The sequence below is a fragment of the Lutra lutra genome, chromosome 4 (genome assembly GCF_902655055.1).
Source record: "Lutra lutra chromosome 4, mLutLut1.2, whole genome shotgun sequence".
NCBI classification, from domain to species: Eukaryota; Metazoa; Chordata; class Mammalia; order Carnivora; family Mustelidae; genus Lutra; species Lutra lutra.
In genome coordinates this window covers 189260252-189287613 of record NC_062281.1, presented here as the reverse complement: position 1 = coordinate 189287613, position 27362 = coordinate 189260252, and the positions used below count along the sequence as shown (strand labels likewise).

General features: G+C 52.2%; 2 protein-coding genes across 9 annotated transcripts in view; one reads left to right on the top strand and one right to left on the bottom strand.

Annotated features, from left to right (window-relative positions):
• Positions 1–1582: 1582 nt before the first annotated feature.
• On the bottom strand, positions 1583–15903 carry MTHFR (methylenetetrahydrofolate reductase). Of its 6 annotated transcripts, none has more exons than XM_047723685.1 (12): positions 15752–15903; positions 12888–13133; positions 10883–11190; positions 9993–10103; positions 7342–7535; positions 6387–6637; positions 5959–6093; positions 5569–5749; positions 5142–5324; positions 3978–4079; positions 2955–3074; positions 1583–2629 (listed from the first exon to the last, which is right to left on the bottom strand). In XM_047723685.1, exons 2-12 carry the CDS (start codon positions 13118–13120, stop codon positions 2414–2416), a joined length of 2034 nt encoding a protein of 677 aa, XP_047579641.1. In that variant the 5' UTR covers positions 13121–13133; positions 15752–15903; the 3' UTR covers positions 1583–2413. The 6 variants fall into 6 exon arrangements, with proteins under 6 accessions (XP_047579641.1, XP_047579638.1, XP_047579640.1 ...); XM_047723682.1 differs by lacking the exon at positions 15752–15903 and adding an exon at positions 13407–13598; XM_047723684.1 differs by lacking the exon at positions 15752–15903 and adding an exon at positions 13407–13597 and having other exon boundaries at positions 10883–11121.
• CLCN6 (chloride voltage-gated channel 6) overlaps positions 15883–27362 on the top strand; it is a 31295-nt gene continuing 19815 nt past the window's right edge. Inside the window, exons 1-5 of one of the 3 annotated variants that reach the window (XR_007126388.1) lie at positions 15883–16219; positions 17256–17315; positions 22306–22371; positions 22701–22766; positions 25122–25188. Coding sequence is in view for 2 of the 3 variants with exons in the window: in XM_047723680.1 (XP_047579636.1) it covers positions 16130–16219; positions 17256–17315; positions 22306–22371; positions 22701–22766; positions 25122–25188 (349 nt within the window). In the remaining variant the exon portion in view is untranslated. The remainder of the gene's footprint in view (positions 16220–17255; positions 17316–22305; positions 22372–22700; positions 22767–25121; positions 25189–27362) is intronic. The other 2 variants (XM_047723680.1, XM_047723681.1) reach the window with 2 other exon arrangements.

Below are 27362 nucleotides of genomic sequence, written 5' to 3'. Positions count from 1 at the left end.
GGCACCCTCTCCCCAGCCTCAAGCTGATCTAGCAGCTCACCTCGTCCTCAACCCTAACCCCTAGAAATGAAGTCTCTCAAAGCATATTGGCCTCTGTATGGACCGAAGTCTGAAAGCTTGGGGCCAGGTGCAAGGATCTGCAAACTCACCTTAGGGGACGCCCGCATTGTCACAGCCCCTTCTCCGTGGTTCTGCGGAGCTGTAAGGGAAAGACACAGCAGAGGGGCAGGGGGGCAGGGGGACAGCAGAGGCTGGCTGGGCCCCTATTAACCCCCCCCTCCCACAGCTGAGGCAGTGGCACCTGGCGCAGGCCTGGCGTGTGTGGCGGCGGCGGGCTCTGCAGCTGTGGGTGGCTCAGCAATTACAGCAGCAAGAAAGTGGCCGGGTCCTTTCCCAGGTATGGGGGTAGCTCCCACCCCTCAGCAGCTCTTTGGAGCTGGGGCCCCTCCATTTTCAGGGGAGGTGTCCGTTCCATTAGAGAAAACACAGCTGGGTCCCCATTTAGCTGGTGATCATGCGCTCAGCCCGGTTCTACCCACTCGGTGTGGGCACGAGCCTTGACCACAGCATGTCTGCCACTCACACTAGCCCACGTTGGGTATGGGTCCCTGAGTGACCCATCCCTTATCCACCCCGCTCTGAGCGTAGCTTCCGAAATCACAAATCAGATCTGTTCTGAGCCTGGGCATTTGGCCTGGGGCTAGAGCTGGCTGGGTGGCTGGCTAGGGCGGAGGGAAGGCGGAGGGGGGCAGGGAGTTGCCCATTCACTCCAGGGAAATAAGGAACTGGGCACAGGTGTTAGCCTAGCACAGACAGCAGACCCAGGAGGGAGCCAAATAGCCTTTCCTTCCTCCTCCCTAATTCCAGGTCTTTGAGAAGTGGCGCCAGCACCTGGCAGCAAGGGGCCAGAAGAGGAGCCACCAGCAGACTGATAGCCCTGAGCCCGGCGGGCATCAGGAACCCTGGGAGTAGGCTGGAAGCTGCTCGAGCCCATGTGCATGGTGGACTGGAGGCAGAGCAGGGGACCAGCTGCAGCTGTGACTTGTTCCCTTGGAAAGAAAAACAACACTGAGCCCAGCCTCCCTAAGGAAGGAACAGCGCCCCACCCATCAGGGCAGTGCAGGCTCAAGCCACCAGACATCCCATTGCCTGGTGACCCGGGAGCCAGCTCTCTGAGCTCTGAAAAACAATAAAACACCGTCCTTAGTCCCAGCTGCTTCTCTTGCTCAGTGTCCCCTAAGAGCTGCCCCTCTGCCTCAGCCAGCCACCCTGGGATGGAAGTGAAGAGGGTACACCCGTGACCCTGGCTGCCTCTTCTGCCATCAGGCTGCTCTTTGGACACCTACCCTACCCTCCTGCTGAGTCAGTGAAGACCAGCCAGCAGGGACTGGGACCAGGACAGGGAACAGCTTCTACACATCTAGCAGTCACTGTCCCTGGGTAGTGGGGCTCGAGGGCTGACTGCTGGGGAGCAGTGCCAGGCAGATAGCTTCGGAAGCAGGATGAGCAGAGGGTCAGAAGCAGCTGGCAGTAAGAAGTCCCACCTAAAAAAATAAGCCAGGAAGAAGTCAGTCCTGCTCTGCTCTGTGGAGCCTTATCTTTGCCCTTGACAGTAAGACAGGGTATCCCCTCTGCGGTCAGAGGGGATGAAGGGCAGGTCAAGGGCTCCACCAAGTATAAGGGTTGAGATGCCTTTAACCTGTACGAGGCACCTTCCCTCTTGAACCACCGGAATACAGAAATAGTTCTTCTGTAAAGCAGCAGAGGAGAAAAGTGAAAGCCCTAGCTGGCTCTCGGGCAGACAGGCAGCGGGGGGTGGGGGAGTGGGGGGGGGCGCCAAGAAATGCTGGCGTTATCAGGCTTCAGGCCAAGGCCTGTCTAGAAGCCAACCGGGCGGCCCTCCAAGCAGGTGGGCAGGGCAGGGTCTGCCCCTCCAGCCACAAGGGGACATGCCAGCAGCCACCACCTCCGCTGGGCCAGTGTCTTCCGCAGCACCACAAATGCCTGCCACCCGGGGTTCACTTTGCTGCTCCGCAGGTCCCAAGTGCAAGGTCACTGGCAGCCCCAGCTCCCAGTGGCTGCCCTGGTCCAAGGGCTCGGTCAGCAACAACTGCCCTCTCTTCTCAGGCAGGATGTTGTTCCTCCCACCACGGTCCTCAGCAGGACAGGGTGCACTCCTCAGGGTGCACACAGTCTAGGCCGAGCGAGGAACACCAGGCTCCCCCGTGGGGCTGACTCCGGTCCAGCCAGAGCCGGGAAGCCTCGCGCCAGTCTAGCTGCCATCATCACGGAGGAGTGGAGGCCAGGGCTGGGGGAGAAATGCCGGAGAAGAGGGGTCCCCGGGAGAACCAGGCCTGGGGAGGAGGAAGGCAGGACAGCAGGGGCCTCAGGCTAAGGCCACGAGGGTAAGGGATCACAGAGCCTGTGTGTCTTGCTCTGGCTCAGGCCTGTTGAGAAGTTCGAATGTGTCTTCCACCACCTGCCACAGGCAGTTGTCCAGCGGAAATTCGTTGTCCACCAGGTTGACCAGGAAGTAGTTGTCGTGGATGTACTGGATGATCATGCGGGACGGCGACTCCTCCTCGTACAGCTTGCCCCACTGCTCAATCCACAGGGCGAAGGCTTCATCCTGCAGCCACACGCATGCACACACACAGACGCACACACATGTGCACACACAGGCAGGCAAGGTGAACAGAGCTGCCCTTGGGTCAGGGCTCCATGTTCCTCGCTCCTCCCCGCAAGGGCCTGTAGGCGGCTCCACAGGACACTTCCAGGAATGGAACAAAGGTTCCTGGCAAAGTCACCTCCAGTCCAGAAACCAATACCCTGAGTCAGGGTCAGGACCCAGCCAGGAAGGCGGAGCCCACCTGCCCTGGCGACGTGGCCCCAATGACACCTCCCGCTTAAGGATTTCGGGGTGTGCGGGGCACGCCCACTCCTGGCCCCCTTACCTTCCAGAACATGAAGCTGACAGGATCAACCACGGTAGGCTGGATGATCTCCCGCCCAGGGAAGATGCCCCAAGTGACCGCGTTGGGCTGCAGCTCAGGGGCATTGGTGATGTTTTCACCCTGAGGGCAGATGGGGGTGGGAAGGTGGTCAGAGCAGACCTGGGCGTAGGCACTGCAGTCATCTTCTTGCCTGGGAACTCGAAGGGGTGGGTGGTGGTGGTGGAGGAGGCTTTGCTCCATCCCCTCCACCTGCCCCCTCCCAGCCCCGCCCGGGAAAGGGGGGGCGGGCACTTCCTTCCTCCTCCCTGTGCTCCTAGCTCCACACCCTCCCCCCCAAGTCGCATCCCCCTCATCCGGATGTCCTGCTGGCTCCTGCTGGTTCCCTTTACGGGTCTGTGGATCTGTTGCTGTGTGTCTGCCCAGCCAGGCTGCCCCTTGCTACTTGGCTTGACACAAGGGCCTCTGTGATTCTAGTCTTCCCTGGTCCTATTATCCACACCCCGTCCACCGTGACCTATGACAAAATGGGGAGCCAAGCCATTGCTGCCAGGAAAAGATCCCTCTGGCCTTTAGGGGAAACCCCAATCCCCAGCAGCACAGTCAGTTCTCTTAGCCTTACTCTGAACCCACCCAGCAGTGTCCCCATAGGCCAGCAGACAAGGCCTTCACAGGCCTCCGCCCATTCCCCAGGATGCCTGCTCCTTGTCCTCAAAGATTCCAACCACAGGGGACCCCTCCAAGCCTTCCCTGACCTCCCAGATTAGATGTCCCTTCCCTGGGTCCCCAGCATCCCATACTGAACCTTACTATTAAAAGGGCAACCCGATTTGTAATTGCCCACGGACTGGACCCCTCCCTATACTGGGGGGCCTCTGGGCTGAGAGCAGGGGCCTGGCTCTGGGCCTATGTTTCCACCATGCCTGGCCAGCGCTAGGTGCTCAGTGCTCGCAGACGGATGGAGTAAACACGGTGCCCTCAGCCCCTGGCCTGCTGAGCTCTGGCTAAAGCCTGGGGCCGGCCTACCTTGACGTCAACGATGTGGTAATTAACCCGGAGCTCGTACTTCTTCAGCACCTGCAGAAGTGCCCCCACCGTCTCGCGGGAAGTGAAGAACTCCAAGTAGGCCTATGGGCAGGTTGGTGGGGGGGAGACCAGCACATCAAACCCAGTCCTTGCACACCCCTGCCCCATGTGCACCGCGAATGGACGCTGGCCCTCCCAACACCCCATGGGCAGGCTGGTGGGGGGGAGACCAGCACATCAAACCCAGTCCTTGCACACCCCTGCCCCATGTGCACCGCGAATGGACGCTGGCCCTCCCAACACCCCAGGCAGGTGCCCTCGCAGACACATGTGGCAGGACTTGAGGCCCTGGGGCTAGCGTGGCCACGTGGACCGAATCACAACTGAGAATGGGCGAATGCAAGCAGGGGGGAGGGGAGCAGGCGTGTGGGCTTTCTCCATCTAGACAGGTCTGAGGGGCAGCTGCCTCCCTTCTCCCAGCCAGGAAAGGCCCCACAGAGAAGCCGCTTCAGAAGCAGGACGGGAGGCCCGTTTGGTAAGCTGAGACGCAGGAGGGTCCCCGACACATCCCGGCCGCCCCACTCACTGGAGGCTAACAGTGCCCCCAGGGCTTCTCCAGCACCAAGGACCTGTCCGGGATGAGGCTGGGTCCGTGGCCTGCAGGGGGAGCACGGCTACCCCCATCCCACAGATGAGGAAACTTAGTCCGGAGAAGCTGAGCCATGGGGCCGCACTGAAGGAGACAGCGGGGCGGGGACTGAAAACCCAGCTCTTTCAAACTCCAGAGCCCACGGGCTACAGTTCTAGAATGGCATTTTAACTCCAGGAGCCCTAGGAGAAAGGTGTCAACTCGGGACACCAGTAGCAGTTCCATTCACGAATGCTTCCTATGTTCTTCCCACGTGCCAAGCACGTGCTTTGTTCATTTCGGCCCAGAGCATGACGGGCTCTCTCTGCCTTTTACAGAAGAGACAGCTAAAGCGCATGGCAGTCAAGTGACCTGCATCCCCAGGTCTGACTAAACACGTGAGCTCCTGTCCACACCGTCCTCTGCCCCCCAGAATAAAGAGACCCCAGGGAGGGAGGGGAGCTTCTCTGTCCTCATCTCCAGGGAACCCCCGGGGGCTGGCCAAGGTGGACCAGCCCTGTGTGTCCCTGCCACACCTTCTGGAAGACATAGCCCCCACTGGGGCCCCAGCCCACGACGGGGTCGGAGGACGGCTTCCCGTTGATGTTGGGCTGCGAGTTGATGGTGAGGATCCCCTGCCGGTTCACGCGCAGCAGCTCCTCCTTCATCAGGCTGGTCTCGGCCGCCAAGGGCTCATCATTCCAAGGGAGGCAAGTCACCTGGGGCAGAGGGTGAGCCGGGCTGGGACAGCGATGACACCGGGCACCCTAGGCACCCTCCCTCTCGCAGGCTCCACCTGTGCTTCCATCAGCCTTTTTAGATGTCCCAGGTCGGGACTTCCCAGCTCACCCTCCCCTTTGCGGAGGTGCCCCATTCAGACAGAGATGGGAGGCTTGGGTGGGGACGGGCAGGGGGAGACAGGGCAGGGGGTTTAACCAGGAACCCCACCCCAGCATCACTCACCTTATAGCCATGTTGGTTGGGCTCTCCCGAGAGGTAGTGTGCAAAGACCTCAAAGACACTTTCTTCGCTGGTCAGCTCCTCCCCCCACATCTTCAGTAGCTCTTCCCTTGGGGACTTACTCTTCAGGTAGAAGAGGTAGTAGTCCTTCAGCTCCCCGAAAGCTGGCGAGGAGGAATTGCCCCTGGCAGAGAAGGTGCCCAGGGGGCAAGGCATACTCCTGACCTGGGGATCCTGACAGAGGGACAGTTGTGCCCACTTGCCCAAGGGGCATTCCTATGAATCCCGTCCCACACCGCTCCCCAAAAAGCACGCCAATAAGCAGGCAAACTCCCTCTGCCTCCCTCCCAAGAAACAGGATGCACTTGCAATGGGTTGCCTGCAGGTGCTCACCAGCGCCCGTTGGGGAACTCATCCCACTCTTGCGTGCGGTAGATGTAACTCTTTGGTCTGGAGGCCCAGAAGATGGGACGTACATCTTCCTCCCGCCGCTTTGGGTGGGCACTGACGGCCCAGGGCAGGGGACGCCTGGGTGAGAATGGAGACAGGATGAGCAAGGGACTGGCTAGAGGAAGCAGGAAAGGCGGGGGTGGGGAGAGTGGGGACAGCAATCAGCCGGAGTTCTCTGATCTGACTATGCATGGAGTTCCCACTGAGACAGAACCCTAAGTGTATGGCTAGCCATGGCAGACACCCCTCCGTATCGCCATGGTAGCCAGCACTGCTAGGGCATGATCATTCTGTGACCTCTCTCTGCCTTGTCTGCCCATCTGACTTTCCTCTGTGCCTCCCAGGCCCAAATTCGGGGCCAGTGGCATCACCTGGGATCCTCAATCCACATGCCCAGACGCTTCAGCACCTCTGTGGTGGCCATCTCACGGTTGAGGGTATAAAAATGGAGGCCTGGCACCAAGCCGCTGGCCAGAAGCTCCTGGCACAGGCTCACGGCCTGCTCAATGCCATAGTTTCGGATGGCAGCGTCATTGTCTTTGATCGGCTCAATCACGTCCTTGATCTGCTGTGGTACCTCCAGCCTGGACAGTTTCACAAGCTGCCGAAGGGAATGGTAGCCCTGTACGAGACACAAAGGGCTGTGGGGTGCCATCTCCCAGCCCGTCTCTCCCCCGAAATACTTACCGCCCTTTCCATCCCACCAGGCCTCCCGGCCAACTGTAGTGTCACACAGAGTGACTCAGGAAAGCCAGTCCAGGTTGTAGGAGTACCCCCGCCTTGTCCAGCTTCTTCCACTCAGTGTAGCAGCTGCCTACAGCATTCCCGCCCTTGGGCTGAGCTAGCCCTTCCGCCCCTAGGTGTGTTTATTGATAACTTGGTGGGCATCAAGGCCAGTGGCTCCCAAGCTGCACTGATCATCAGCACCACCTGTAAAATTTAACAAGTAACATGCAAGTTCTCAGGCCCCACCTCAGACCTATTAAATCAGAACCTCCAGACAGGAGATCTGGAAATCTACCTTTCAAAACAAGTTTTTCAAATGATTTTGATGACAGTCAAGTTTGGGGAAACACTGATTTTTTACCAAGATTTATAATGAAAGATATAATCCCTTTTAGGGACACTGGTCAGCTGGTCCCTCCAACAGACACTGGTGCTGTTTTGGGGGCAGGGAGTGGCTCAAAGGGGACCAACATGGGGAGGCATGTTGCACCCGTCTGAAGGGAGAGGTCCTGAGCATCAGGCACTGGATTTCACGCCAGGGCTCTGGCCTGTGCTGGGAGGGGGAAGGAGGGAGGCCACGGAACCTCCTGGGACCCTCACCTGAATAGGAAAGATGCCGGGGAGGATGGGGCAGGTAATGCCTATCTCGCTGCAAGCCTTAACAAAGTGGAAGAATGTGTCCGCCTCAAAGAAAAGCTGGGTGATGATGAAGTCGGCTCCTGCGGACACCTTCTCCTTCAAGTACTTCAGGTCAGCCTCAAAGCTCCCTGCGTCGGGGTGGCCTTTGGGGTAACCTGCCGACAGGGATGACAGTAGGGAGAGGCTGGCTCCCACATACATGCTCAAGGTGAGTGAGGAAGAGACCAGAAAGCTGGGAGCAGAGAGCCCTCTGCCTCAGAGGTTCTTGACCCCTGCAACACCGCAGCAGACGGGCCAAGATGGTGAGCAGCTGTGCTTCTCACTCTTGCCGTGACCCTTGGTGAGAGGTGGCCTAGGGCGACCTGCCCAAGAGTTGGGGGGAGGGATGGCACCCAACTCCCTGTAATGTCCTGCCTCAGGTCCGTGGCAAGCGCCGAGCAAATCTGGTGGCATGCTGGGGCCACAGAAAAGAGAAAATGTCACTTTTAGCACGGGTCTGGCAGCATCTGGGGTCCTGGGCTGGAGTCTGGGCACTAGATTCAAAACCGTGCTTTCATTTTAACACGAAGATTACTCAGGGTTCCAAGAGCGTGGACATTAGAAACCACGCTGCCCAGGGAAGAAGTGAAGAAGGTAGGCTTGTTCCCTCTGAAGGGGAGAACGGAGAGAACCCGGGGACTACTTCTGAAAGCCCAAAGGTCTGTCGCAGGGGAACAGGGATTCGCCTTCAAGTTCCTTATTAGTCCTAGTCTGTGTTGCTTCTGATGCCAGAGCCAGGACCGGTCCCAGAGAGCTGCCTGACCCTGGAAGGAGCAGCCCCCCAAAAAGTAACGAGCTTCTGGAGACCACGTGCCAAGGAGGCCAAGGGCGGGATTCCAGAACTGCCTGGGAGGCAGGACCCCATGTCACCGAAGCAGCTCCGTGGACCCTATGTCTGCTTCCTTTCCTGAGCAACTGAACTCACAAGCAGCCGTGTTCAGTATTTGCAAAGGATGACTGTAGGCCTGCAGGAAGCTACAGGGGAGTGCTGGCTTCCTGAGCTTAAGCCCTGGGCAGGACCCTGAGCCAGGCTGCTGGGGAGCCAAGCTGCTTTGCTGTGATAAGGCCCTTCTGTTCTGCAGAAACCCCAAGTCATCAAAAAATGGATATAAAAACCCATCTCAGGAGGCGAAGGGGTGGGAGGACTGAGCACCACCATTTTTCACTTTCAATAAGGCTATTCTTCCAGCAGCAATTTTGAAAACAAGGAGGTTTTAAAAGCTCAAACTACAGCTCTAAATCCTCAATTACCACCGAACACACGTAGCATTTGCTTACATTTAGATTTTGCCCGTTTACTGTATTTCTGGTCATAGCCAGCGTGGCGTCTCCACCCGGATCATCCCACACGTCTGCTTTACCACAGGCAGAGCCCCAGGCCCACACCTGCAAGCTCACAGCTCGGCCCGTCTCCGTGCACGACCACCCAGCGCCTACTGCACACGTGCGCGCTCCCCAATTTACTGGCCAAACGGCGGCCCGTGTGAGCAGGGAATGCTTGAGCAGGTGGAAATGCTCACTGCGCTCCTAACTCCTCATCAGGGCCTCCCAGACTCACCTAAATGCCCCTTTGACTGTGAAGAGCAGATGTGCACACGGACTAAGTTCAAAGCCACCGGCGACAACTTCTTTGAGGCCATGAGGATTAGTTTCTTAAATTCACATCCCTTTTCTGTGCTACTCCAGAACGTAGCCATGTTGGTTTTCATGTAAAAATGGTATGATTTCCCCAAGAAAGTTTTGAGAAAAAAATGGTCATGTCAGGACGACGTTCAAGGGAATCCCTGGACTTCTTGCGTCCAGGCACACGCTGCCTCACCGTACCCAAGCCCTGGCTCGAGGAGCCGAGTCCCGATCCCAGCGAGTGGGGCTAAGAGGGAAGGCCGCCCCATCCATCTTGAGCAGGTGAGCCCTGCCTCTTGGCTGTAGCCCCTGGAACAGGAGCTGCGCCGGTCCAGTGCCCTCTCCTGAAAGTCTGGAGCGGACTCTGAGACCCGTCAGTCTGTCAGGACTATTGGCTGGAAGCGACTGTGTATACTCGGGAGCTGGTGGCAGGTCACATGTGTGCAAGAGTGTACACTCAGAGCTCCTGGAAGCGTGGAGCACGTGCGCAGTGTGAGGCAGAGATGGGGGACTCTGCGGCTCCAGACAGAACGAGGGAGGCCTTGGTTTCTCACTGCTTCCTGGTCCAGAGCCTCGTGAGGTCACGTAGCGTTTCCTGACAAGGGTTCCAAAATTCCTTGTCCCCCCCCCCCCCCCCCCCCCCCCCACCCCGTCTTAACATCCCTTTGTTTAAAGAAGAATAGGGCTGGGAAGCAAGCTAAGAGCATAAAAGGGCAAAGGGATTAAAAACTTAAGGGCCGGTGGCAGCCTGTCAGGTGGCAGAAGACAGAATGAGAGCGAGGACAGTGTGTGACACGGCTCTTGAGCCTCCTTCCCCCAGCACAGGTGCAGGCCCACGACAGCCTGGGTCACTGGGTCCTGAACTGAATGCCGGTGGGCCTTCTGTGCCTCTGGTTATGTCACGCCTTCCCTACCCTGTCCTCCCATGCTGGGAAGGCCCAGCCACTCACCTGCCACACAGATGTCAAAGTAGTCCCCAAACTCGCTCCGGATGTGCCTCACCAGGTCCGCGGCATAGCTGAAGCCTCCCTCCTCCTCTTCCCACTGGTCACCCACGGGGTCTGCAAGGGGGTCAGAGGCCACAGTCACTGGGTCTCACCGGTGCTCCAGATGGCCTTTATGATCCTTCTCCCTACCCCACCCCCAGGGCCGCAGGCTTCTCTGAGACCAAGCCTTGATTTTCCCAGCACAGCACCTGGCAAGTGGCGGCCAGGAAGACGCAGCCATCCTGGCAAGCACTCACCGAGAACTGACTCCTCGTGCAATGTGCTGGCAGCGCCAAGCAGGGGACAGCTGCAGCTCTGCAGTTAGCCTGGAGTATGTGGGACCCCCTCCCTCCCCAGATCTGGGTGTGCTCAGGCACCTCCCCCAACCCCACTGCTCCCCCTCCCACCCTCTTGGAGCTCTTGCCTCCCAGAGGAGTTCCTACTCCCAGGTGAGTCCTAGTGGGGAGCACCACCCCACCCAGGTCCCTCTTCCCACACTCGGGTGCATGATGACAACAGGTGCCAGAGGTATGAGGAACTGTCCCCGCACCCCCCCGGGGATCAGTGCCAGAACCGCACTCTCTAATCGCTGGAGCTGTGTAGCCAGGGCAGTGGGCTATCAGGTAAGGCTGCAGTCCTGACTGAGCTCCGATGCCAAGACCAAGAGTCCAGAAGTGGGTCCATCTGCACAGCCCGACCGTGCTCACTACCCACAAGGCCAGCTGACACCACGGGATGGGAGAGGATGCTGAGCTGCTCAGTGGGGGACCCAGTGAAAAGTAAAGGGCCATTCCAGGGATGGAAGAGGCCTTCCAGGAAGCAAGATCCCAGTGAGCAGAGGGCTGGCTCCACACCTCCCCGCAACGCCAAGATGTTCTTCAGGCCCAGCCGCTTGGCCTTGTGCAGGTAGCCCGTGATCTGTCCCTGGCTCTGACAGCAACAGGTCATGTGCAGGATGGTCTCCAGGCCACAGTAGTTCACAGCAGTGCTGGCAATCATCATGGAGGAGGTCTCCTTGTCTGAGCCGGGGTCCCCTGCTGGATGCCAGGTCACATCTATGAAGAGGGGACCACCTGCCCCCATCCGATCAAACCTGTAGGTAATTTCTTTCTGAAGAGGGGCTCCTGAGAGCACACGGCCCTTCACCACCTTCCCACGGGCTCTGGGAGGGAGGGAGACATCACAGGCAAGTCATAACCAGATGACCCACACTCATATCTGGGCGCTGCTACTTAGTAGCTGTGTGATCTTGGGAAAATTAATCTGACTGGGCCTCCGTTACCTCATTTCAAAAATGTGCCAGCGAACAGTACTTCATAATAATAACACTGTGACAATATTACCATAGATGGAGTACCAACAGTATTTGGTACATACTGAACACTCAGTCAATGGGAACTCCTGTTACGACGATGATTTTTTTTTAACGATTTTATTTGAGAAAGAGAGAGAAAATGAAGGGGGGTAGAGGGGCAGAGGAAGAGGGAGAAGCAGACTCCCCACTGAGTGCGACCTGAGATCAGGGCCTGGGCTGTCAGATGCTTAACGGACTGAGCCCTCCAGGCGCCCCAATGATGATGATGATTGCAGAGATAACTGGTATCAACAATGCAACCCTTTTGTGAGAGGGCAGCCCTGCAGCCTTTTCAAAGTGCTTGCACTCGTATTATCTCGGGTGAGCTCAGACATTTTGTTGGTCAAAGGTATGGGGAACTCTCTGAGTGGCAAGCAGAGGCTCACTCTAGGAAGAGGAAAAAAGAGGGTGAGCAGACACAAGTTTCTTTCATGCTACACTCCCCCCAACCCCCGCCCACCTCCTTGTGACGCAGCAGCCAGCAGGCTTCTAGAACACGCCACGGTTCCTGAACGAGCCTCAAGAGCCACAGATGTGCACAGGCGCCTGACTGACCAGCTGTAACATGGTATTTAAATACCCTGGGGCTGGGGCACCTGGGTTGCTCCGTGGGCTGGATGTCTGCCTTCGGGTCAGGTCACTGATCCCAGGGTCCTGAGATTAAAGCCCCACATCGGGCTCCTTGCTCAATGGGAAACCTGCTTCTCCCTCTCCCTCTGCTCCTCCCCTTGCTTGTGCTCCCCGCATCAAATAAAATCTTATTTAAAAAAAAAAAAAACCTCTCGTGTCTTTGAACTTCAAAACTTCCAGAGCGACACATGAAAAATGCAAGTGGTACAATGCATAAACTTAAAAAAATGGAACCACAAATCATAAGGCGCTAATGTAATTCGTTTGGCATTTCTAGATTGCAAAAGGTATTTAAGTCGAATTCCTAACTTACTGAAAATGTTCTCCAAGCCACTGCTTTCTGACTTCCTAAACTGTATTCATGCGTCAGTCCCAAGTTCCGCCAAAGAACTCAGTCTGAGAAAATCAACATTTTTAACTCGTTGAAGAATGTGTCTAAAAATTCCAGATGCAGGGCACCTGGGTGATTCAGAGGGTGAAGCGTCTGCCTCTGGCTCAGGTCATGATCCTGGGGTCCTGGGATCAAACCCCAAATAAAGTCTGCTTCTCCCTCTCCCTGCCTCCCTGTCCCTTTCCCTGCCTCCGACTTCCTGCCTCCCTCTCCCTGCCTCCATATCCCTCTTCCTGCCTCCTGCTCACACGCGCACGCGCTCTCTCTCTCCCAAATAAATCTTTAAAAAAAAAAACCCAAGGGACTTCTGTGGACAGCTGAGAAGCTGCAGCTCCTGGGTCTACCCTGCTCTTTTCCACCCCTGCTGGCTGTCTTTTCCTGCCGGGTCAGAGTGTGACCCTCCCTGCAGCAGGGCTGTGGCTTTGCTTCCCCTGGGGGGCGGGGGGCTCATTCTGACCCCACCTCCCCAACTACATCAGCTCACCTTGAGATGAGATTGACAGCCCCCTCGGCCGTCCGAGGAGGGAAGAATTCTAGGGAGAACCACTTGTCCCCAGATTCCATCCTCCGCCTCATCTTCTCCCTGAGTCTGTCGTGGCGCTCGGGGTCCAGCCCAGGTGTGGAACATCTTGAACTCTCCTTAGAGCTCTCGCTGCCACTGCTGCTGCCCTCCGAGCGGGGAGGGGGGCCGCCATCCCCTCTGGGTTCGTTCACCATGGCCAGTTTCCGGCTGCAAGGAGTGGGGGCAGGAGTGTCAGAGGGCAGGCAGCCAAGTCCTGGAGCGGCAGGGTCAAGTGAGATGTGGCGTTTCCAGCAGGAAGAAGGCCAAGGAGGGTAAGGGTAACAATGCCCCCACCCAGTGGCTCCACATACTACAGTTGGGACTGTCTATGCTGCCTCCCTCAACGCTTTGCCCTCCACAGCCGCCTGGCTTCACATAAACCAGCCCCCACCCGGCACAGAAACATGCTCCTTCTGCCCAGGGACCCTCGGTGACAGCTACCTGATGGAGGGTCGCACTGAGAACCTCACCCTGCCAGCCTCCAAAGTCCACAGTCCTAGGGAGGGGCCGTGGGATCTGGAAGGGAGAACCTTGGGTGTTGGATGGTCCATCTCTGCCAGCCGGGACCCAAAGTGGGTGGGGAAGAAACAAAAGGAAACTTCCCCAGCAAGTGTGTTCCTCTGGGCGGAGGGAGCAATGACAGGGGAAGAGCCCAGAGCCAGACTAGCTGGGGCCCTGCGCAAGGGGGCGGGGGCAAGGCTTTCAGGCGGGAGGGCGGGCTGAGGCTCTAGTTGCAGAAGCCAGATGGAAGGAGGGGGATGTGGACTGGAGACTGCCTGGCTTGGTAGACAGGAGGCCAACAGAGTCACCGGATTACTCTCCAAAGAAGGCAGAGCTCAGTCTGGCCCTGTCGGGAACATCTCCTGTTACTTGGAACAGTTTGTCTGCATGCAGGATGGAAGGCGTGTGGGCATGACAAAGGAGCCAGATTTCTCCTGAGTTCGTGCTACTCCAAAAAGTAGCACGAACTGTCATGGGTTAGACCTCGACACCGGCTGGGTTTCACAAGTAACCGGTCCCAAGTTCAATTAAGGGCATGAATTTGTGTCCTACTCAGAACAAACGCTGTTGCATCCATGCCTGCCTTCCAGGCTGTTCTCCTTACACACACCACGCAAGCTGGTTAATTACAGTGACTGCACAATCACCACATACGAAGCCCTAAGCCATGGCAACCACAGGCAGGCCAGCAGAGGGCACGGCGTCACCGGCCAGTTTAGTGGGGAAAATGAAACAAATACTTAAAAACGAGACAGAACAGAATTCTTGAACAGCAATGTGCAGACACACACTTTTAGTAGTGGAAATCCTATGTGTGGTGACATGGGGCATCAGAGGAACAACCAGGCCAAGTTCATTCCTTTCAGGGGATAGTCACTGCTCAGCCAGGGTTTGCTTGTTTGTTTGTTTTAAGACTTTATTTATTTATTTGACAGATCACAAGTAGGCAGAGAGGCAGGCAGAGAGAGAAAGGGGGAAGCAGGTTCCCTGCCAAGCAGAGAGCCAGATGCGGGGCTCGATCCCAGAACCCTGAGATCATGACCTGAGCCAAAGGCAGTGGCTTAACCCACTGAGCCACCCAGGCACCCCTCAGCTGGGGTTTTTAACTCCTTGGGGGTCCTCGACTCCTGAGAAATGGATGAACTCTACTGCTCCTTTCCCCTGCAACACACACAGGGGCACATAACACCAGTTTGTACACCCACAGTCAAGACCAGAGTAAAAACACTTGTACCAACGACTTTTCTTCCCAGGGATGCCCATTTTTTATCCTGATCTAAAACTCCAGCTTCTCAGCAGGGACGGCCAACGGGAGTAAGGAAAGGGAGAAAATCAAGATCAGCCTAGCTGTCTTTTCTCCTCAATTCAAGACAGTGGCTCATTAATTGTCTGCTGGAACAAAACCAAGAGAGGGGGAGGAAACAGAACCACCTGCCCTTTCATTTATTTAATACAGACTTACTGCCTTCCTAGTAAGTGCCAGGCACGTGCCTTCTTCAGCCTCCTTCCTCACATCACTTCTTAACCCATCTTAAAGCTGGACTCCCACAGGGCCATAGGGTTGTATTTGTGGATTCATAGTTTTGACTCCTCTCCAACCCTCCAGTCCCCTGAGACCAGGGCGCAGTATCCTGCCTGTCCATATCCCCCATGCCCAGCACAGTCATCACAGCCAGCACTCAGTGAGCGCCAATGGCTCAAGCGCTGTCATTCTGTTCTCAAAATAACCCTCTGCCATTTACTGACCACTTGCTTAATCTGTGCAGCGCGCGAATACGAAACTCACCCCGCCCAGAAGGGCCAGGGTGGACACCTGGGGGCAGCCCGACACAGTGGGCGCCGGACACTGCGGTACCAGCGGCCTACAGGTGCTCAGCTGGGAGGCAAGTTTAAAAGACCGGAGCCGGAAAGACGCCTCCGGCACCCTGCTAGAAGACCACGAATCGAGTCACCCGGTCACTGGGTCAAGGTGGGGGCGGGGACGCGGGACCAGACCCGGTCCCAGGGGGCCGAGTCATCACCCTCGTCTCAGGGCCGCCTCCTCCCCGGGGTCCCCTCCGTCCACGCCGGGGACCGAAAGCGAATTTTCCGTTCACAGCTGGAAGTCCCTGGGGGTCTCAGCCATCGGCGGTTACACCAGCCCCCCAACTGAGGGGTCGCGCAGAGAGGCAGAAGCCCACCGCCTAGAAGGGCGGGCCGGCCCCCTCACAACCCCGCCCCCGGGTGGGTGGGCCTCACTTCCCGGATAGCCCTCCCTAGCGACCCCACGCCTCGCCTCCACTCACCCTCCCGTCGCGGGTGACTCAGAAGGCGCGCGCCCGCAGCAGCTGCTTGACCAGGGTGTGGGAGCGTGCGGCTTGGGTGTGGGGGGCGGGGCGGGGCGCGGCGCAGGTGTCAGGTTGCCGAGGGAGGCGGGACCAGAGGGCGGAAACCATCCTTGAGAGCGACCGGAAGTCCGTCCCCAACATGGCCGCGCCCAAGGGAAAAGGGTCTTCCACCGTCATGTGACGCGGGCCCTCGCCCCACCCGTCTGCAGCCACTCCCTGTCTCGGTCCCAGGCTCGAGAGGACCACGTGACACTGTCGGGGGCCAGTCACTTGAGGCGCGAATTCTGGGTGGGAGGGGGTTGGCGGAGGGTTCCAGAGTGGCAGTAAAGGAGGGAGATGGCGGGGTGCAGGGGGTCCCTGTGCTGCTGCTGCAGGTGGTGCTGCTGCTGCTGCGGTGAGCGTGAGACCCGCACCCCGGAGGAGCTGGTAAGGAACGCGCGGAGCCCAGCTGGGGAGGGGGCGGTTGCCAAGGGACGGCGAGAGGCGTTGCCGGGGGTGGGGCCGGGCCGAGCTGGGGCCTCAGGTGGCCGCGGGCGGGGCCCGGGCACCGCATCCTCGGCTCTCCAAGCCTCTGCCTCGCTTCCCCTGTCCAAGTCTCGGGCCTTCCTCATAACCCCTCCCTGGTAATCTGCGGGAGAATCCAGGCCCGCTCCGGTTAATCCCATCCATGTTTTCTTTTATTTCCATGTGAAAGGAGTTTTGAATGAAGCGAGCGTTGTCAGAATGAGCCCCTTCACTGGACTCGGTGCTTATCCAGCGGCTGGCTTAGTTTCTCCAGCCCTTTCTGACTGTATCCCTCACCTTTTCTGGGTCATTGGTAATCCAGCTTCCCTCTGCAAAGCACCCTGGGAAAACTTGAGTTGCTGTGTCCCAGAGTTGACAGGTCCCTTCTGTTTTCAGATTCAGTACATTGTCCGATGGATCCTGAATTTTTTTCTTCTTTATCTGGCATGGGAGATCTTTGACGGGTCCTGAAGACAGGAGTGGTTATTTATTTATTTATTTATTTATTTTTAAAGATTTTATTTATTTATTTGTCAGAGAGAGAGAGAGAGAGAGCGAGCACAGGCAGACAGAGTGGCAGGCAGAGGCAGAGGGAAAAGCAGGCTCCCCACAGAACAAGGAGCCTGATGTGGGACTCGATCCCAGGACGCCGGGATCATGACCTGAGCCGAAGGCAGCGGCCCAACCAACTGAGCCACCCAGGCGTCCAGGAGTGGTTATTTAGAGAACGTATCAGTAGAAACGAAGAGCGCACCTGGAAGACTATAGCCGCAGACATCACGCCCATCCCAAAAGTGTTTTTTGTTTTTTGTGTTTTTTTGAGATCTTGTTCCCATTTGATAATAGTTCCAGATGGTTTGGAAATAAACAATCAAATTTTAGTAAATAGTTATGTCTCTTTTTACTTTTAATCATTTGATATTTAACCATTTAACCATTCTCTGGATCTATTTTCTAGACCATCCTTGGAGAAACACAGGAGGAGGAGGATGAGATCCTGCCAAGGAAAGACTATGAGGTGAGATTCTTAGTTGCTGCCTTGGGTAAGAAAAGCAGCGAGGGAGCTGGTCACTTCAGACAGAAGCATTAGGATTCTAAGGAGGGATGCTCTTTGACGGTCTCTCCAGGGGAGTGAATGGGTAAGAGGTAATTTCCCTCTCTGAAAGGGACTGTTTGACAAGCCCTTTCTCACCATGACCCCGAAACAGGGTCTGATGTGTCTCTATGCATTCACAGATCTGTGGCACCTTAACCTCGATAAAGCATGTTTGCCCTTAAACTATTTACTTTTACAACTAGAGACTGAGAGTAAAAGCAGCTGACGGTGCGTGCTCATCATAACAGCTGTGGGACAGGAGACCTTCCTTCTCTTCTTAGAGAACTTTCCAGATGACTGTTTTCCTGCCCAAACAGCTTCTCTCTGAAGTGCTCTCTTTTTTTTTTTTTAAGATTTTATTTTTTTTATTTATTTGACAGAGAGAGATCACAAGTAGACAGAGAGGCAGGCAGAGAGAGAGAGAGAGGGAAGCAGGCTCCCTGCTGAGCAGAGAGCCCAATGCGGGACTCGATCCCAAGACCCTGAGATCATGACCTGAGCCGAAGGCAGCGGCTTAACCCACTGAGCCACCCAGGCGCCCCAGTGCTCTCTTTTTTAAAAGATTTTACTTTATTTATTTGTCAGAGACAGAGAGAAAGCAGAAGCATGAGAACTACAGGCAGAACAGGCAGAGGGAGAAGCAGGCTCCCCTGCTGAGCAAGGTGCCGGATGTGGGACTCGATCATGGGATCCTGACCAGAGCCGAAGGCAGATGCTTAACCAACTGAGCTACCCAGGTGTCCCTCTCTGAAGTGCTCTGGATTGTAGTTCTAGTTCAAGAATAGGATTCTAAGAGTGTGTGTGTTTAGTAAGGCCGGCGCTGCTGGAGTAAAACCAAACCAGTTTGCTTTTTTATCATTTAATCAGTTTCTGTGACTTTTGAAATAACAAAAACAGGCCATGGTTCTGATAGAGAATTGTCAAGCCATTATAAAAAGAAGTTAGAGAAAAACGCATTACCCCACCCACTAAAAGATAACTATGAACTTTACTGAATACCCTTTTCCATGCTTACATTCCTGTTTTTTAAAAAATAACAGAAGCGAGATTCTTTTTTTTTTTTTTTAAAGATTTTATTTATTTATTTGTCAGAGAGAGAGAGAGAGAGAGCGAGCACAGGCAGACAGAGTGGCAGGCAGAGGCAGAGGGAGAAGCAGGCTCCCCACAGAACAAGGAGCCCGATGTGGGACTCGATCCCAGGACGCTGGGATCATGACCTGAGCCGAAGGCAGCTGCTTAACCAACTGAGCCACCCAGGCGTCCCCAGAAGCGAGATTCTGCTACATATATTAACATGTTTTCTCCTTAACTTGAAAACAATCTTTCTATTGCTAATACATTACTACAATTTTTTTCAAATTGAGGAATACGTTTTTATTATGCCACAATTTATTTAATCTGATTTTTCTATATGGTGAACTAGTCTTGACTATTCTTTTCTTCTTCATCCTTAATTGCTTCTTTGAGCAATTCCAAGAAGTATGATTAATCTTCTATGTTTAGTGCTTTCTTTTTTTTTTTTTTTAAAGATTTTATTTATTTATTTGACAGAGAGAGATCACAAGTAGACAGAGAGGCAAGCAGAGAGAGAGAGGGAAGCAGGCTTCTTGCTGAGCAGAGAGCCCGATGCGGGACTCGATCCCAGGACCCTGAGATCATGACCTGAGCCGAAGGCAGCGGCTTAACCCACTGAGCCACCCAGGCGCCCCTGTTTAGTGCTTTCTTGAAAGTGTCACGTAGAGGGGTGCCTGGGTGGCTCAGTCAGTTAAGCTCAAGTATGATCCCAGGGTGCTGGGATTGAGTCCCATATGGGGCTCCTTGCTTAGCAGGAAGCCTGCTTCTCCCTCTCCCTCTGCCTCCTTTCCCCTGCTCATGCTCATGCTGTGTCTCTCTCAAATAAATAAATAAAACCTTAAAAAAAAAAAGTCTATGAGACAGACTTTAAAAATGCAATATTTTAGGGCAATAACATACTTAGACTAATTTTCTTTTTTAATATTTTATTTTTTGCTGTAGAATTTTGTGGAACTGTTAGGATTTATTAGTATAACATGGAATTTTGAAAAAACTTTCATCATGGAGAATTTCAAACATAAAGAAGAATGGATAGAATAGTATATTGAAACCCCCTATACTCATCAGTTTCAACATTCATTCAGCTCATGCCCACCCTTGTTTCGTCTGGCTCCCATCCCCTTCCCATATTATTTTGAAGAAAATTCTACACATCACATCATTTCACCCATAAATAATTCAATTTGCATCTCTAGAGAACAAGGATTTTTTTTAGCACACCACTATACCATTTTCATACCTAAGAAATTAACAGTAATGCATTGATATTAAATATCCAGTGTTCAGATTTTCCAGTTGTCTTATAAATGTCATATAATTTTTTAATGTTCTGTAATTTTAAAATTATTATTAATTATTATTTATTATTACTCTTTGGCCCTAGTTCCCAATAAGGTCCTCACAGTGCATTTGTTTGATTATCTTTTAAATTTTCCTTAAACTTTTTTTTTAATTAATCTTGACCCTCTACATGGGGCTCAAACTCACAACCCCAAGGTCAGGAGTTGCAAGCTCTACCAAAAGAGCCCACCAGGAGCCCCCCTTTAACATTTTTTTTTCAATCCGAAGATTCCTCCTTCATCTTTTTTGCCCTTGCAGTTTACTTGACAGAATAATTTTTAGGACTCTGGAATTTGCCAATTACACTACCATGGTATAGTTTAACATGTTACACTGATGGAAGTGCTTTTAATGAATCAAAGTCAAAAAGCACGGTATCTACTGATGTATTTTCCAATATTTCTAAAATATTTGTCTCCTTGCACATAGCTGAGAGGTTTGCAAGAATTAGTATAAGAAGCCCCATACTGTGCTATCACCTCACACTCCCTCACTGAACCCAGCGATGTCGCCATGACCGTGTGAGCGTGACAGGAACTTTCTGGCAACCTTCCTCTACTCCCTGGAGCTCACCATGGCTTCTCTGCTCCATGACCCTGCTGTCCCCAAGGCTCCATCTCTCCTTTTACTAAAGTGCACTTGTATTTGTAATGCATTTCCGTTCACCTGATACGCATGTTTATGTAAATTTTATAGGTTAATGTTTCATGTGAGTCATTAATATTTCTCAATGAACTATCTTCAAGTAAGCGCTTTTTCAGAACATTTACTTTGTATAAGAGCAAATTTAGCTAGACACTTACTCTGAAAAGTCTGCTCAGGTTTGACTAGGGATCAACTAGAAAACCCTTCTGTTGAAAATCTCTCTAAAATGTGCTCTTTCTCCTTCCTGCCTCACTAAGAGTTCACTGCACCTACTTGAGTGACGTTAGAATCCCTGGTTTGACATCCATTCTCATACTAGGTGGTCTGATTAGCGATAACCCTCTATCTGTGGGGTGGGGCTGTTAATAGTGGTGTTTTCATGCAAGTCACAACCTGTGTTGCTCTTTTGAATTAGAGAAAGGCAACCCTCAGAGCAGAGGACTTAGAATAAAGGACCTCTCCCTCTGGGCCACAGCAACTCCCCTAGCTCAAGGCCCATTGTGGGTGCCGCTTGTGTAAGCACTGAGGTGACCTTCCTTGTTGAACTTGGGTTGCCTTTCAGTCCCGCTTACCCCTTTGACCACATGCTATTTATAACCTCATTACCTTGGGCAGCCCTGCAGAACACCTATACAAATTTTATTATTTTTTTAAAGTTGTTCCCCCCGCCCTTCCCCTCCACACACACATAGAGCAGAATACAACAGAAATAGAAGGGAGTTAGTCATCACAAAGGAGAATGAAACAATATCAGGTTTTAAGAACAGGTCCTATAGTCCCTTGGTACATATTTACAAAATGTCAAATTCAATTTTTAAAAAAAGAAGAGATTGATGTTCTGGTGTTAGGCATCCCATTCTTTTACTTAATAATTTTTGCATATCTTCCACCTCTGTCTCTTTGGATCTTTCGTAATTACCTTATTATTATATAGTCTACTGTATTTGGGTGTCTGATCATTGATTTCATAAGCTGCCTGCTTATGCCCCTTTTGAAAAAAGGGATTTGGACTTTGGGTATAGATGTAGGTGGAACAAATTGTCACATGTCACACCTGTGTTCGGCTGACTGCTAAGTCATGCTCAGAGTGTGGCCACAATGTCTCGTTTGTTCAGCAGCTGATGTGTTGGTAGCAACAGGTTTAGGGAGGAGAGAACACAGCAGACCATTTTCCTTTGTTGCCAGACGCCTGCTTCTCTTAGAAAACAGAAGAAATAAAATTAGTTTCTTTGAATTGTTTCTCAAGATGTCTCTGGCACACAGGCAGATTTTTTTTTGCAGAATATCTGTGTTCTGTGAAGAGAGTCAAAGGAGCACGGCTGGAGCCGTCCTTTTAGGAGCTGCGTGAAATCCCTACCTCTTCCTAACATGAACTGAAAGTTGCTTTTCAGAATAGTCTCCACGTTGGTTTGTCTCATGACTAACCTCTTCCTCGTAGAAGCTGACTATGGAAGATACTTACAATTAAATGATTTTCTAAATTAATTTGGTTCCGGTGAATTGAAACTTTCGTACATGTAATAGGATAAGTCGGGGAACGCTGGTGGTAGCCGGAGGTCTTTTCAGGTTTTGCAGAAGCAGGAAGTTCAAAGGTAGGTAACTGAAAGCTTTTCCCGAAGCATGAACCTGCAGCCGCGCTGCCGAAACATTCGTGTGCGCCAAGCGCAGACTCCCTCGAGGCAGGTCCGGAGGTCCGAGCATCTGCATTTCCAACCAGCTCCTCCCGGGGGGCTGCAGGTCCATTGCCCTGCCCAGCCACACTTCGAGCAGGAACGTGAAGCATCACCCCTTTCCAGGTTTCTGTAACTCTTCCTATCTGCTTGTGACCTTCTCACTCCCATTTCTCTTCCAGAGTTTGGATTATGATCGCTGTATCAATGACCCATACCTGGAAGTTTTGGAGACCATGGATAATAAGGTGAGTCCCTTATCGATCTCTTGGGACTGAATAGATCTTACAGCAGCTTCCCTTTCCTATCTTAATGTCCCCGTAGATAGCTTTACCCCATGGCTTTCAGCCCCTTTCCTCAGACCTCTGCCAACCAAAGTACCCACTTCAGTGCACCTGGCCTGGGCTCTTAGAGCACATCCTTCTGGGAAAGCAAAGCACCTGTCATACCAGATACTACTACCAGGCTTGCTGTCTCTGTGAAATTTAGCCTAAAACTGGTTGGCCAGGATGTGCTACTTCCCTGCCGCTGACAAAACCATATAAGAAACTGAGTCTGTCTTTCCCTGTGTGAACAGAAAGGCCGCAGGTATGAGGCGGTGAAGTGGATGATGGTGTTCGCCATTGGAGTCTGCACTGGGCTGGTGAGCAGTCGGGGCACAGGGGGCCTGGTGGGCGGGGTGCGGGTATGGTGGGTCAGAGGGGTGATCATTTGTCCTAATAACTGAGACTGCCTTTTTTCTCCCCCCAAATAATAATCCTGACACTGTTTTTGGCACTTCTCTTGATTTCACTTTATGAAAATGAATCCTACAGCGCTGGTGTTCTTTAAAGCACTCAAAGGCTTGGTCAGGACCAAGCTCATATGATACGGTATGGTCGTCAGGTGGACAACGTAGTCAGGGGAGCACTGCATGGAAATTGAGGTCATGTAGGGAAAAAGCAAAACAGTGGGAAAAACTCAGCCGTTAGACCCTTTCCTTTAGTGTGGCATGCCAGTAAGCAGGACGCCATCGATCTCAGTGAATTTATTGTGCTGTCCTGGGCTTCTGTCCGGCGCACTGCTTGTTTTATCTAAAAGGTGGAGCTGCGGCTGTGGGTAGAGGAATGTGCCCGAATGCACAGGGTTCTGGAGTCCGTTTGCTCACAGATGAATACAGACAAGAAAAGATTATGAAACACTGCCAGATTGTGTAGTAGCACAAGGCCTGGAATCCTAACTGCTGACCTAACCACACTTAAAATTGGGGAAGAGAAACTGGAAAAGTCAGCAGCCAATCAAAATGATATCTGTCACATCTGATTTCTGTCATTACAGTGTTCAGGTAGGCTGCTTTTGTCCATTCGGGCTGCTCTAATAAAAATGCCATAGACTTGCCAGGGGCTTAAACAACAGATGTTTATTTCTTCCAGTACTGGAAGCCGGAAGCTCAAGGTCAGGGTGCCCACAGATCAGTGCCTGGTGAGGGCCTGCTTCCTGGCTCCTGGCTGTGTCCTCACAGGGGAGAAGGGGGCAAGACCTCTCTGGGTGTTTCATAAAGCCAGTGATCTTTTTCACAAGGGCTCCATGCTCAGGACTGAATCACCTCCTAAAAGGCCCCACCTTGTAATGCCATCCTAGTAGGGGTTAGAATTTCAGCAGATGAATTTGGGGGGCGGGGACACAAATGGTCAGCACATAACAGGTCGTGTATATATATATATATTTTTTTTTAAAAAGATTTTATTTATTGGGGCACCTGGGTGGCTCAGTGGGTTAAGCCTCTGCCTTTGGCTCAGGTCATGGTCTCAGGGTCCTGGGGTCGAGCCCCACATCGGGCTCTCTGCTCAGCGGGGAGCCTACTTCCCTCTCTCTGCCTGCCTCTCTGCCTACTTGTGATCTCTCTCTCTCTCTCTGTCAAATGAATAAAAAATTTAGAAAAAAAGATTTTATTTATTTATTTGACAGAGAGAGATCACAAAGGGCATTCAGAAGACCTCTTTGGTAACATTCTATTATGGGGAGAACTTGGGTTGATTTAACTGTTATGTTGAAATTTCAAGGTGTCTGTTTTGCTATGTATGTTTCTGGTTGGAAATGTCCCTGTAATAGGCATAATCACGAGCCATCTACTTGTTAGTCTTTCTGCTCCTTTCCTATCACACTCCTTTGAACTGCCGTTTACCAATGCTAGCAACTTCTCCAGTCCCCTCACGTCCCCTCACGTCCTCTCACGTCCCCTCACGTCCCCTCTTGCTGCTGGAAGGCAGATTTGCCTTTATAACTTAGCAACCAGCCCTTTTCCTGCTGGCTCTCTTATCCTTCAATCTGCCACAACCTATTGCTTCAGTGTTTAAAAGCCTCGGGGAGTTGGCTTGAGGGAAGGCCAGAGGCTTGAAGCCTTTGATCCTGAATCCACCAAATAACAAGCCTTTCGGTTCGTGAAGCCCAGAGCAGAGACTTGGGGCTTAATGTGGACTGCTGGACTATGAGTGGTTTTCTCTGCCTTAACAGGGTAACCGTTGGCTGCAAATCAAAATAGTGACTTAAAAATAGTAATAACAAATATGCAAAAGCAATATATACCTCAGTAAAGGGTGTTTTTCAAAGTAATATCCTAAGTTATGTGCTTACTCAACTAAGAATCACTGAAGATGTTACTGGAATTCTTCTGAAACTGCCTGCGGAAACTGCTGAGCAGACCCTCACCCAGTTCTGGGTGATTTCTCTAGTCACGGGACGGTCTTCCTGGATTTCACATCTTTTCCTGCAGACTTTCCCTTTGTTTTACTCCCCGTCTCTCAGCTTAGCTGCGTGTGCGCCCTTTTTTTGTCCTCTGGAGGGGCGGTAGGGCCAGGCTGGCAGGGAGTCTCCTGGCGCGTCAGTGACTAGCAGGGAAGGCGTTCACTCTGTGCCTCTTGGTGCCGTGGGTGCGTGTGCCAGCCGGGAAGGGCCAGGGGGTGAAGTGCGTGTGCCACCGAGGGGAAAGACTGAGTGACGGTTCACCTTCTCTTCACAGGTGGGTCTCTTTGTGGACTTCTTTGTCCGCCTCTTCACCCAGCTCAAGTTCGGAGTGGTACAGACATGTATCCTTTCCATGGCTCTTGGTGTTCCCATATGTCAGCAGTTTCTGACCCTATTTTCTTGTCTAGAGAACAGGAGACATGATCTAGAGAAGAGCTGTTTATTAGCCATTTGGCTTAAGTTTTTATTTATCGTCGTAGGACACAATAGGAAGTCGTTAAGAACCTCATAGTCAGGTTGGTAAGACATAAATGCCACAAAGATGCCTGTTCTTCCCAATCATCTATAAATTCAGTGTAGTCCCAATCAACACTCCAATAGACTTTTTTGTGGAACTGCAAAATTCTCTTCCTAAATTTGTTGGAAAGAGTAAAGGGCCAAAGTAGTTGAGACAGTTTTTTGTTTTGTTTTTTTTTTAATTTATTTGACAGAGATCACAAGTAAGCAGAGAGGCAGGCGGGGTTGCGGGGGGAAGCAGGCTCCCTGCTGAACAGAGAGCCCGATTCAGGGCTCGATCCCAGAACCCTGGGATTATGACCCAAACCGAAGGCAGAGGTTTAACCCACTGAGCCACCCAGGCGCCCCGAGACAGTTTTGAATAAGCCTGACACTTGCCCTACTCAATGTCATAATTTAAGATATAGTCGTTGAAACCATTTCCTATGGGTGCAGGAATTCCCATTTAGGCCAGTGGAAGATAACAGGAGCAGAAATTGGTTTATACATATAGAGAAGTAGGGTGGATGTCAGAGTTAATGTTGTAAGTTAGTGAGGAAGAGACGGACATAATAAAAGACACTGGGACATTGGATATTCATCAGGAATAATACAGATTCCTACTTCGCACCATAAATTAATTCCAGATGGATTGAAGATGTAAATAAATAGGCAAAACAAAACTCTAATATGGGATGTCAAGAGTAGGGAATAGTTTCTTAAAACTCCAGGAGGCACGAAGTGAAAGGGAATAGATCAATAACCTTGACCATGACAAGTTTGTTTTTCATACAAACAAAAAAAACCCAAACCACGACAGTAGAACACCATAAGGAAAGTGGAAAACAAATCCACAGCCTAGGAGAGGCTACTCACTGCATTTAGGAGACAAATAATTAGTATTTAGAACACCAGAAGAACTGCAGCTCAAAAAGAAAAAAGCCCAAACAGCCCGATAGCAAAATGAGCGGAGGGTATGAACAGGCAATTCTCAGAAGAGGAAAATGGAATGGTCAGTAAATATACCTGTAGAAAAGGGCTCCCCTCACCATTAACTAAAGAGATGTAAATTAAATAGGTAGCAGGGGACACCTCCCTTGACTCCTAAGTCCCTCTTTCTCATGTGGACCTTGGACATATGCAAAAGTGTTCATTACAGCTCTGTGATTGCAGGAAGGTGAAATCACACCAAATGGGGGAACAGAAAAATTATGTGTTCATATGGTATAATTTTATGCAGAAGTGAAAATGAATGGACCAGAGCTGTGTTTATCAACATGGCGAATTTTCAAAAACTTAGTGTTGAAGGAGAGAAAAAAGGGAAGTGTAGAATATGCATAAAGTGCAATCACATTATTTTCATTTTAGAAGCACATACAACAAATGGCTGCATCTAAAGATGCACAGAGAATGGGGTGCTCAGCTGGTCGAGCCTGCCACTCTTGATTTCTGGGTTGTGGGTTCAAGCCCCACTTTGGGTATAGAGATTACTTAAAAATAAAATTTAAAAAAAAATGACACACAATAATTTCAGGTTAGTGGTTTTTCCCAGGGGAGAGAGAGAAGGAAACAGGATTTTTTTTTTTTTTAATGGTATCTAACATTTTAATTTTTAAAACCTGGAGCAAGTATGGCATGCCACCAAGATTTGTCAATGTGAGGGATGTGGAGGGAAGGCTGTTTATTGTTTTTTTGTGATATTTCAAGTGTTGATTTGAAATGTTGAGGTCCAGGAGCAAATGGTGAGAAAGGATTCTTGAGACGTTTTTGGTACAAAAGAGGTGGTTTTATTAAAACACAGGGATAAGGCCTGTGGGCAGAAAGAGCTATACCAAGATTGTGAGCAGTGACGGATTATATACTTTTAAATTGGGAGGGGTTAGGGATAGTGTTAGGTCTTTAAGGAATTGGGGAAGCAAGGTTTGCAGGACGTTGAGGGGCTAGCTGCTGTTAAGATAAGGTGATTTAGTACTGCCTAGTGAAGCCTTAGTTCTGACACCCTTCAGATGGCCGTCAGTGG

Bases quoted from the DNA above. Each gene is read 5' to 3' on its own strand.
- MTHFR (XM_047723682.1), bottom strand. From the start codon at position 13,516: ATGGACCATCCAACACCCAAGGTTCTCCCTTCCAGATCCCACGGCCCC. The intron at 10,104-10,882 runs GTGTGGAGCCAG...ACCCCCTTGCAG, and splicing joins CATCTTGGCGTTGCGGGGAG to ACCCCGTGGGTGACCAGTGG. The intron at 5,750-5,958 runs GTGAGCACCTGC...CTTCTCTGCCAG, and splicing joins GAGTTCCCCAACGGGCGCTG to GGGCAATTCCTCCTCGCCAG.